Genomic DNA, 11,777 nt, shown 5'->3' on the forward strand with positions numbered 1-11,777 from the left:
AACTTACAGTTCAAGTCTGGAGGCTTTCTGCTGGCAAAATTCCTGTGTGGTGGGTGGGTGAGAAGGATGGTCAGTCTTTGCTCTCTAAAGGGCTTCAGCTGATTGATGAGGCCTATGCACATTTTAGGGGGTGATTGGATTTACTCAAAGTCCAATGATTTGAATGTTAATCTCAACCAGAAAATAACTTCACTGAAACATGTAGAATAATGTTAGACAAATTTATTCACTTGTGGGGCTTCTCTGATGACTCATGGTGAAGAATCTACCTGCCCATGCAGGAAACACAGGTTTGATTCCTGATCTGGGAAGATCCCATATGCTGTGGAGCAACTAAGCCCATGCACCACAACTTTTGAGCCTGGGCTCTAGAACCACAGCTACTGAGCCCATGTGTCACAACTACTGAACGCTGTGAGCCCTAGAGTCCACGTTTGGCAACAAGAGAAGCCACTGCAATGAGAGGCCCACACACTGCAACTAGAGAGCAGCCTCTGCTCACAGCAACTACAAAAAAGCTTGGGCACCAAAGACCTAGTACAGCCAAAAAAAAAAAAAAAAATCTCTTCACTTGCTAAGCCTCTTGGTTATTGATTAAAGAACTAGATAGCTGGGGCACCCGTTGTGAGGAATTCAGATTTGTATTATAGTAACTTGAAATCCTAAACTATGTTGTGTAAAAGATTCTGTCCCATACCACTGAAAATTATGGTTAAAGTTTATATTAAAAGCTTAAGATCTGCAATATATAGAAGGGTGTTTCATTAAGAAGGTGAATATAAGGGAAGGACAGGGAAAAAATTATGAGAGAGGGAGATTCTATCAATTAGTATCTGCTACCTGCCTTAGGGGAGACAGAAAGGCACAAATAACAGCTCCTTGACAGAATTCCCTGACTTCACAGTTTGTTAGAAATCGCCATGCACAACACCCCTGGAGAAGCACGGTGTGTTCTAAGCACTATAGTTATGCTCAGAGCGCAATTTGGGCTGGAATAATCTAGGAAGGCTCGGGGAGGAGGGGAGACTTGAACTAAGGTTTAAAATGGGCTAGGGGAAAAGGGACAGCCTTCCACAAAAGGAAAACAGCTGGGGGCAAAACTCTGAGGCTTGAGAGAAAGCATCCTTGCTTGGAGGGTGCCTGTGGCCCAGGTCGGAAGAAAGGGTTTACTATCACCCGGGTGGGGGGATGGGGGTGAGAAGGTGGGGAGGGAATAAAGGCCTTCAGGTCCAGTCCAGGAACAGAGGGAGAAGGCTAAAGTGAGGAAGGCCTTGGGGGAGCTTGCCACAGGACAGATACCTGACAAGGGCCTTTCTTGAGTATTTCTCATTTAGAAAGATATGGAGCAGGTTACTGAAATCCTTGTTTCAAAGCAGTTTATGTTGAGACTTTTGATATGTTAAACTGATCAGAATGGACTAGACTGTAAGGATACAGACACAGTTTCAGCTGTACTTCCTGAAGTAGCCTCATATTTTATCTAGAGCTTCCCTCTGATTGGGGGGGGAATTGTTTGTTTGTTACAGCACCTTACAAAGGACTAGCAAATGTAAATTTTCCATATCAAAGAAGGGAGAGACTGGGGTTGGAGGTTATAGGGTCTTTCAAACCTCACAACTGATGTCTGTTAAGGCTATAGCATGCTTCCTACTTTTTTCTTTGGGATCCAGCTTTCTTACCTGAACTATAGAGAAGAGTTAGGTGTTACACTGAAGAGTTAGCAGTTACACTGCTTTCCTCAGCAGCCTAAAAAACTTTCTTGCTCTTTGGAAGATTTTTGAATTGGGGTGGCAGAAAGACCACCTGGGCATTTGTGTCTACAACAATGATGTTCTCACTTACTAGTTTTGTGCCCTGGGAAAACTTCAGTTTTTGTGCCTTTGTTTTTCCAAGGGCAAAAAGGGTAATTGTGAAAAAGAGGTTCTCCGTTCGTTGTGCACCTCCCACTATCATCACCTCTTGTGGGCCTTTGAAATCGTGTGTGTGTGTGTGTGTGTGTGTGTGTGTGTGTGTGTGTGTTGGGGAGATGCATTTTGTACCGTTACAAGGACTCAGGAGTGTGTGTGTTGGGGCGGCAGGGGGCGGGGGTGCGTTTTGTATTGTTAGGATTCAGGAATGCCAAACCAACTAGAGAGCAGAAACCCAGACATCAAATAGACACCAAATATCTTGCAATACCTGAGGCAGTCCTGAAAACGAGGAAAAGTCTTGCTTCAAATGCCACAAAGCCGCCTTAAGAAACGCTGATGGTTCTGAATGATCCTTCCAACATTAATGTTTGAGGTCTTCACTAAACCCAGAACTAGGAAGGCCACGCCATAGGCCAGGGCTTCACGTGCCGGGTACATACCCCCACTTCACTAATGGTTAACCAACTCATCACTCCTGTTTCCACGTGTCTTTCACTTCGTTATTCCTTCCTTGGTGCCCATAGCCGTCTTACAATTCTTCCATTTGTTAATTGATTAATGTCTGCTCTCCTCCCGCACTCAGCAGACTCCTTAAGGACAGGGCCCCAGGAACTCACTTTTTCTGAATACTCAAGCCGAGACCCAAGGCACAGGTGAAAAATAAGCAAACTAGAAAGCGCGCCACGCCGGCGCGTGACGTCACCCCGCTATTCCCGCCCCGGCCGCCACTCCCTCAACTCTGTCCGTGTTTGTTTCCGGCATTTCAATAAAGCTCGATTCGGCTAGAAGAAGACCTGTTCTTCCGGGAAAATGGCGACTCCCGCTCGTTCGCCGGAGTCCCCGCCGGCCGCGGATCTGGCGCCAGCCACGGGGGCTGCCGAGGACGCCGAGTGCCCACCGCCTCGCCAGCCTCAGCCCCCGCAGAATGTCCTCGCTGCCCCGCGGCTTCGAGCCCCAAACTCCCGAGGACTTGGGGCAGCGGAGTTTGGCGGAGCTACGGGAAATGTTGAAGCGCCAGGAGAGACTTTTGCGCAACGTGTAAGCTTGGGTCCCGCGAAGTCACCGCAGGGTTCCTCGGGTTCGGCACGCTGGGACGCGCCCCTCCCCGCCCCCATCCCGATCTCTTTCCTGGAAGGTCACCTTGTCTTAGGTCCGTTCCAGGTCCACGGGCTAGTGGCCGGCCTACAGTCACAGAGCTACCGCGTACAGCCCGGGCGCCGGGCGCCCGTGTTTCTGGCTCTCCAGCGTTTCGGCTCCTCATCAGCTCCTCGTTGATTTTATTTACTCAGTGCCTGTGTCGGCCCTCCAAGGGGCCAATCCTTTCGTTCCCTTTCCCCCAAATAGTGCCCCAAACACCTAGTCAGTTTCATCTCTAGATCCCATTTTTTTTAAACAGGAACTGAGGAAGTGGGAAGAGTAGGGTAAAAGAGTGGCTTATTAGGCAAAGTAAGTTTGATTCACACTTAGCTGTTAGACTTAATGGGTTTTAGCAGAGGATAGGTGTAAAAATAATGATTTTTTAGGAAGCTTATTTTAGCAGTTTGGTGCAGGATAGTTTGAAGGAATAAGAGGCAGAAGAGACTAGGAGGTATTTTCAGAGAAGTTCCCCAATAAGGGGATTCTAAAAAAGTGAACTACAAGGGTAGCTGTGGGATTGGGGAGACTAGATCAGGCTTAGGATCATTTGAATATATGGTTGACAGAGATGGCTGAAGTTTCCAACCTGTATGGAGCACCATTAATAAAAGTAGGAAAACTGGAGGAGGGTAATAGTCTGACATTGATTTTACTTACTGGAGCTTAGTTAATGGAAAAGTTAATTACATTTGATTAAAAGCTGGAGAAGTGGTCATGAGGCTGGAGAGAGAAGAGAACATTGGGAAAATACAGACATCTCAACTGGGAGGAATGTTAATAGAATTGGGAGAATGAATGTAGTGTCATAAAGAAAAGATGGTGTGAGCTGTAACCTTCCCTCCACATTTATTGTATGGCTAAAGAAAAGGAAATCAGAAAAAGAACTTTTGCCACTTAGCCAAAGTGGCAAATGATCACTTGGGGACTTCCTGGTAGAGACAACTATTTTGACTGTGAGAATGAGTGAGTTAACTTTTTAATCTCAGGACCGCTTTAACTCTGAAGACTTACTGAACATTTTGAAGAGCTCTTGTTGTATGTGTGCTATATCGACTGATAGTTATCATTGTCTTAAGAGTTACAAGTGAGAATCTTTAAAACACAAGAATACAAAAACGCATTCTATTAGCCATCAGAACAATGCTATCATCCATATCATGTGGCCTCTGGAAAACTCCCCTGTACTCATGGTAAGAAAATGAGAGTGAAAATGACAAATAGTACCTTAGTTATTATAAATAGTTTTGACCTTGCAGATCCATCCACCTCCCCTCACCAGGAAGGTCTTGGAAATCACACTTTTAAAAACTGATTTGGGGCATGTCTTATATTAATATCATGCTTAAAATACTTTTGCAGAAATTCTAATTGTTAATAGATGAGACAAACAAGACATAGTCCCTAATCATCCTGTAGTCCCTTGTTTTGAGGGGTATTTGGGTAATGATTCTCTTATTTCTGGGGCAGCTGGAAATCAGTTTTTTGACTTAACGGTCGATTTTTCTCCCTTTAAGAATACTACTTTGTATATCTCAAGTTTAAAAACATGGCTCTATGTAACGTATACCTATTCTTTTCCTTTTGTAGAAAATTCATTTGCAAATTGCCCGACAAAGGTAAAAAGATCTCAGACGCTGTCACCAAACTGAAAGCTGCCATTGCAGAACATGAAGAAGTTAGAGGAAGAAGTGAACTCTTTTATCCTGTTAGCTTAGACTGTAAGGAGAGGCAAAAAGCGATTGCAGTTGTTGATGGGGACAGAGATAAGGCCCAGAATTCTGACCAGAGACTTGATACTTCATCACCTGTTCCTGGCTGTTCCTCTGTAGCTAATATCACATCATCTCAGACAACCTCACGACAACAGGGACTGGCACACACGACTCGCGGAGATGATGCTGAGGCAACTGAGGCTGAACACACAGTGAGCAAGCACTCACCTTCTAGCCGCAGAGCCCCAGCGCCTTCCTCATCTGAAGCTAGTGAGGGTCTCCCTCAGCACCGTGCTGTAGGTCAAGTGGAGGATCATCCTGGCAGCTCAGACAACCTGTTCATTGATAGATTACAAAGGATCACAATTGCGGATCCCACTGAACACCACTCAGAAGGAAACCAGAGTCCTGAGAACTTGGCCGGCCTCTGGAGTAGGCCGCAGAAGAAGCCTCATTACATGGAAGTGCTGGAAACGCGAGCTAAAAATCCCATGCCCCCGCCACATAAATTTAAAACCAATGTGTAAGTGCCATCAGACACAGGCTTGTTACAGGAGCATGATCTTTGTTAAACTCCCAAAACTGGGAGACTGCATTAAGTTCAGTGGACTTGGTGTGAGAACTGCTTGTACTTGGGAATGAGCGTATTGTAGAAGCAGTAAAACGAACATGGCTGGAGTGGAGGATTCTGGCTGGAAAATGCTTTCTTTTTTTAGCCAAGTAATTGAAAAGGTTTTCAGTAGCAGATGGAGCATTAAACTTCAGGATACTTAGGCAAAATTTTATATAAAACATAGAATTAGAGAATTTATTATAATTGTTTCCAGAACCATATTCTTGTACATAGCTCCTCCTCTAACTAGACTATAAGCTAAGAGGAAAACAATTGTAGGTACCAGCGGCCATTCTCAGTAAAAAATATTTGTGTGCTCACTGTATGTAAGCAGTAGGTGCTGTGACGACACACAAGTAAAGATTCTGTTCCTCATAGAGTTTAGGGTCTAGATAAGGACTCGAGGCTTACACACTTGGAAGAACATTAAAGTATATAATCATTTCAGGAGGAAGGGAGCTGAGAAAGGGTTAAAAAGGCAACACAAGTTTGGGCAGGAGGGGCAAGTGAACTGTACTAAGTTCCTTGTCATAGTTTTGTTTCTGAGATCTTCAGAAAAAAATCTCTTCAAAAAGAGTATTATTTATTTATGTGCAGTTATAACACTCAAATCAGGGAGTAGTTTTATAAGACATTAATATCAGATACAGGGAGCTTCCCTGGTGACTTAGTGGTAAAGAATCCCACCTGCCAGTGCAGGAGACCCAGGTTCAGTCCCTGGGTCAGGAAGATCCCCTAAAGAAGGAAATGGCAACCCATTCCAGTATTCTTGCCTGGGAAATCTCATGAACAGAGGAGCCCGGCAGGCTGCGGTCCATGTGTTTGCAAAGCGTCTGACACAACTTAGCAGCTAAACAACAACAGATACAAAGTTTAACCACTACTGCTTTTCTTTGAAAAACTGAAAGCTTGTAGTTACAAGTACCTAAACCAATTTTTTTTATTATTATTATAGAAACTTTAAAGTTCAATTGTATCTCACTATTCATTTTTTTAAACTTCAAAACTATTTGTTCTGCATAGAAAACCAGAACAAATAGTTTTGAGTAGAAAACCAGCGGAGAAGGCAATGGCACCCCACTCCAGTACTCTTGCCTGGAAAATCCCATGGATGGAGGAGCCTGGAAGGCTGCAGTCCATGGGGTTGCTGAGGGTCGGATACAACTGAGCAACTTTCACTTTCATGCACTGGAGAAGGAAATGGCAACCCACTCCAGTGTTCTTGCCTGGAGAATCCCAGGGACAGGGGAGCCTGGTGGGCTGCCATCTATGGGGTTGCACAGAGTTGGACACGACTGAAGTGACTTAGCAGAAAACCAGAATTAATTTTTAGTTAGGAATAAAAAGTAATCTTTGATTAAGTAATTACTCATCTTGTGTGTGGTGAGGTATCTTTCCTCACTTCGAGGGAGGCAGAAAACCAGAAGCATCATCTAGTCAATACATAAAACAGAGAGTACACTGACCCTGATTCTGTATTGTGGTCCTTTAGCTGGAAGTGGGAGGAGAGGAAGGGAGTATCTGTGAAGGTTCCCAAGGGAAGTTTGTGAGCCATAGAGACAGGTGCACTCATCAGAAGAGGCTGGGCTTTGGGGAGCCAGGCGGTAGACAGTTGGAAGTGGCGGGGGATGCAGGTGTCCCTTGGCCGCCTCTTGCATGCTCTTCCGGCTCTTCTGATGCGGGAGGCTGCCTCTCATCTCTTCTAGCCCTTGTCTACCCAGAACTTCAGATTTGCAGTCAGTTACCTATGAAACCCGGCCACATGGGGGTGATCTGTGCACCTAAGGTTTGTCCTGTACAAAGTAGAACTCACTTCTTCCCAGACTACTTTGTCCCATATTCCCTAAGCCAGTAGTGCCAGCACCTTCTTTCTTCCCCTCCTTTCCATCTCTGCCAGCCATGGGGCCTCACAGTGTATTTCCTGGACCCTCGTCTAATCATCCTTATGTTCATCTTTTCTCCTGTCCAAGTGAAGATGCTCATCACTGTCCTGGCCTGTAGTTGTGGTCTGTCCTGGCCTAGTCTTAACTCTACACCAGTCCATCCTGTCCACTGCTGCCAGAGTGCAATTTGTAGAATACTAACCTGAACCTGTTATGCAGACTAGAAGTCGTCTATGTGGCCTGCACCCAGCCTGCTGCCCCAGCCTTTTCTGTACTCTCCAGCTCCCATGCTTCCTGTGAGCTGCAGCCCTGTCAGTCCTTACTCTCTGGTGAAATGCCATCAGAGATCCTATCATTTACATGTTGAATCCTTATTATTCCAAGACTCCTCAGATTGCACTCCTTTTGAAGTGTTTCTGCCAGCCGTCTTGTCTCCCATTACAACAGGCCATTCCCTTGCCTGTGTTCCAGTGGGCCTGTGCCATAGTACCCATATTACATTACATTACACTGAAACCGTTCACAAATTTAATTCCCTCTGCTAGATAGTAAGCCCCTTTGCAGGCGTTTTTGAATGAGAATAGGCTTCAGCTCGAGTATAAGCTTTTGGGGGGGCTTCCCAGGTGGCTCAGTAGTAGAGAATCTGCCTGCCAATGTGGGAGACGTGGGAGATGAGGGTTCGATCCCTGGGTGGGGAAGAGCCCCCTGGAGGAGGAAATGACAACCCACTCTAGTATTTGGAGAGAGGGGAGAGGCAATGAGTGTAGCTGCTGTTAGAGGAATGCATTGTCAAATTACCAAAAAAGGTGCCAATTTAAATATTTGTTTTTGAGGTAAATATATTTAAAAAGAACATTTTATCTCTGCATGTAAATAGTGGTAAAGGCCTTACTATTACCTTTGTAGAACAGTTAGCTGCTAAGGTTAAAGGCCACTTTTGTTGAATGATACAAATGTGTGTCTGTGAAAAGGTGGTGTAACATAAGGGTTGCTGCCTGCAGATTACCTTCACAGCCGCATGATTCATCGAGTGCTTGTCAGAGGAGAGGGTCTCCCATCTCCTCAGAGGAGAGGCGGCGCAGGGACAGGAAGCATCTTGATGACATCACGGCGGCCCGGCTTCTGCCACTGCACCACCTGCCGACACAGCTGCTCTCCATAGAGGAGTCGCTGGCACTTCAGAGACAGCAGAAGCAGAGTTACGAGGTATTTAGAGCATGGCTTGTTCCTGTCTGCATGTTGGATGCTGCTTACATGAGTCAGAATTTACTCTAGGCCTTTGGTTTTCACAAAAGCTAGGTTGGCATGGATTTTCAAGGCACCCGTTTTTAAAAGCCAGTTTTCGTCCTCTCAGTTCATTCAGGTTATTGCATAGTTGTGACTAAGCATTGAGGAATTGCTTCTTACCTTGTTTGACCCTAAATGCCTGTCTGAAGTTATTTTTAGGTTGAATTAAACTGTTCAGTTTGGAGTTGGTTTCCTTGGCAGAGAAGTAATAATTCCACTTCAGTCCCACCTACCTGTACTACCCGTGGCCTGAAGGAGGGACATAAATGAGTTTGACTGGGTTGGGGGCAGCCTGAGAAAAGTGAACCAGATGAGGAATGAGCATTGTGGCTTGCCAGTCAGTCACTGACACCGTCACTGGGTGTCTGCAAGCACATTGCCATTGTTTAAGATTTACTTAGGCTTTTTATTGCATAGTGATTTTCATGGGAGTTAATTTGGTGAGGGATAATCAATTTTTAGTATTCTTTGATTTTTCACTGTGGCACTGAAATGTCACTCTCGAGCCTAGAAGCCGTAATCTAATCTAGGAAAGAAGGCTCTTCCAGTTGGAGGGTCAGTACAGCACTGGTGGCTTTTGACAGGGATGGCTCAGATTGCTCTTCAGGGTTGTCTATGCACATGCGCATGCCCACATGCTAGAAAGTAGTTTCCTGTGTATAACTGTCACAGTGCCAAGCTGATTGCTCAGTTTCTCGCATAGAAGTCGGATATCAGTGCACACCGTTCATCAGTGGAAGTCTGTCATTGCCACTGTAGCAGGCTGGTAGCTCTCTCCAGCCCTGCCCTGTGATGGCTGTGCCTCATTCTCTCAGAGGGCGGTAGAGAGCCCAGAAGTAAAGGGGCATGCCATTCCAGTGAAACTGGTTCTGTTCCAGTGACTTCCCCTTGAAAAATTGTAGGGAAAAGGTATGAGTGTCTAACTTTTTGCATTTTTGTCTTAAAGGAGATACAAGCCAAGCTCGCAGCACAGAAGCTAGCTGAAAGACTAAATATTAAAATGCAGAGCTATAATCCAGAAGGGGAGTCTTCAAGGAGATACCGAGAAGTAAGGGACGAAGATGATGATCAGTCCTCCGAGGATGAACTCTGAAGATGGACGTTCAGATCATCTCCCAAATCTCTGCCTGTTGAGATCTCATTATCTTACATCAGACTGCCTAACAAGTATCAAGATCAGTGTCAGACATTGTTGAGAGAAAGAATTTTGTAAAGTTACGCTAAGGAAACTATAAAAAGAGCCCACTTTCAGATGATAGTTTTCATGTCCTTGAAAAGTTAAATATTTGAATATTGTGTTTAATGACACTATATTAAATTTTGGCAGTATGTCCTGTGTTGGTCTGATATTTTAGTATATAGTAAGCACATTTTTTCTCTAAGCCAAATGAAAGCAGGTGATTAAACTGCTTTTTTCTTTATACTTACCTCTACCAAATAATGTTTATTACATGTCTTAGTGAATTATTTAGTTGTCCCAGGCATCACCTAAAATGAATTATGAAGATATAATTCCCTCTTTTTTTGAATAACAAAGGAAGAAGCCTAGAGAATTTTGTGCATGTTTGCATGGGGGCTATTACAGTATTGGATGTTAAATACCAAGGAAGACACTCAAAGAAAATGCTTAAATATTTGTTTGTTTCTGTCTTCCCTTAGGAAATATGTTTTCTTTCTTCTGATAAGGAATATGCGGTACTTTTAGTTAATTCTAGAGGGTGGGTGGTCTTTCTAGATGACCAGATTGGCCTGGTCATGAGTAACATGAGGAACAGGAGAAGTCTTAAGGTGACTGATGTTTGTGAAGGGAATAGCTGTTGGTGGTTTAGTCACTCAGTTGTGTCCAACTTTTTGCGACCCCATGGACTGTAGCCTGCCAGGGTCCTCTGCCCATGGGATTTTCCAGGCAAGATTACTGGTGTGGGTTGCCATTTCCTTCTCTAGGGGATCCTTCTGACCCAGGGATCGAGCCTGTGGCTCCTGTATTGCAAGCAGATTCTTGACTGCTGAGCTACTGGAGAAGCCCTATCTGTTGTTAGGCTTGGCCTGACTTGACTTCATTGTTCTAGCAGATGATAGGTTCAATTTGATAAGACAACCAAAAAAATTTCCAAAGCTACAATTGTTTTGTTATCAATATATATTGCTTCCCCGCCCCCACCCCCAAAGAGACTTATGTAGGCTGCAAAAATCTCAATTTCATGTATAATTTCAAAGGATTATATGGTTGTCTCCAGAGAAATTAACAAATATGTTGTCAAAGTTTTGTCTAACATGTTGGTGCCTTTAAGCAGTGTTGAAAGAATAAAATATTAATTAGAGCAACCTGAAAATGCTGATGGTGATGTTTTACTGCTGCTTAATTAAATGTAACTTCGCTTTGAAGGAGGCTTTTCATATATGAAATTTGAATTAGGATACATTTAGGGAGATGTAGGTGTGGTAGGAAAGGCTCAGTTCTGTGTCCTGTCCTTTTGGGAGTAACTTTATCGCCCTTTTGCTTTCCTCCCCTCAAAAAGCAAGTGTAGGACTATCCTGCACAGTTTCATTATTTTTAGTTTTTAAAACTAATTATAAATGATTTCACATCCTAAAGTTATTTGATGCTCCTTCTTTATTAAAATAGTCATTCAGTTATGTCCGACTCTTTGTGACCTCAAGGACTGTAGCCTGCCAGACTCCTCTGACCATGAAATTCTCCAGGCAAGAATACTGGCAAGGGTTGCCATTTCCTTCTCCAGGGGATATTTCCATCCCAGGGATAGAACCTGGGTCTCCTGCATTGCAGGCAGATTCTTTACCGTCTGAGTCACCAGAATAAATAAACATTATTCCTGGAAAACCTGATCATGGGAGGGCTCCCATGCACATACATGCAGTCCCCTGTAATCCTACCACCCAGAGAAGGCCTCTGTTAATATTTGGGTACAAGGACATAGGCATACTTTTCTATGCATAGCTATACATTTATATTTTCAATAATGCAGTCGTACGCTGGTTAATATTCTGCTCTATATACCGTTAACATTTCCACATACTAAATACTTCACATTTTAGATAGCTGCAGATTATTCCATTTTATGGGTGTGCCATAGCTTTTAACATCAGTTTGTTTCACGATGTGTTCATTATAATGCAAATTGAAATGATACAATCAACATCTTATGTCACATCTGTAAAAAAGTGACTTATTTCCAAATGGTACCTTTCTAGAAGGAATTGCTAGGTGAAAGTA

The 11,777-nt window shown here is 44.0% G+C and overlaps 1 protein-coding gene across 1 annotated transcript; it reads left to right on the forward strand.

Annotated features, from left to right (window-relative positions):
- The first annotated feature begins 2,689 nt into the window (after positions 1-2,689).
- POLR2M (RNA polymerase II subunit M) lies at positions 2,690-10,875 on the forward strand. The gene is made up of 4 exons (XM_040226617.1): positions 2,690-2,948; positions 4,635-5,282; positions 8,257-8,461; positions 9,489-10,875. The coding sequence occupies exons 1-4, from the start codon at positions 2,836-2,838 to the stop codon at positions 9,633-9,635; spliced, it is 1,113 nt and encodes a 370-aa protein (XP_040082551.1). The 5' UTR covers positions 2,690-2,835; the 3' UTR covers positions 9,636-10,875.
- Positions 10,876-11,777: the final 902 nt, after the last annotated feature.

The sequence above is a fragment of the Oryx dammah genome, unplaced genomic scaffold (genome assembly GCF_014754425.2).
Source record: "Oryx dammah isolate SB20612 unplaced genomic scaffold, SCBI_Odam_1.1 HiC_scaffold_26, whole genome shotgun sequence".
Taxonomy (NCBI): Eukaryota; Metazoa; Chordata; class Mammalia; order Artiodactyla; family Bovidae; genus Oryx; species Oryx dammah.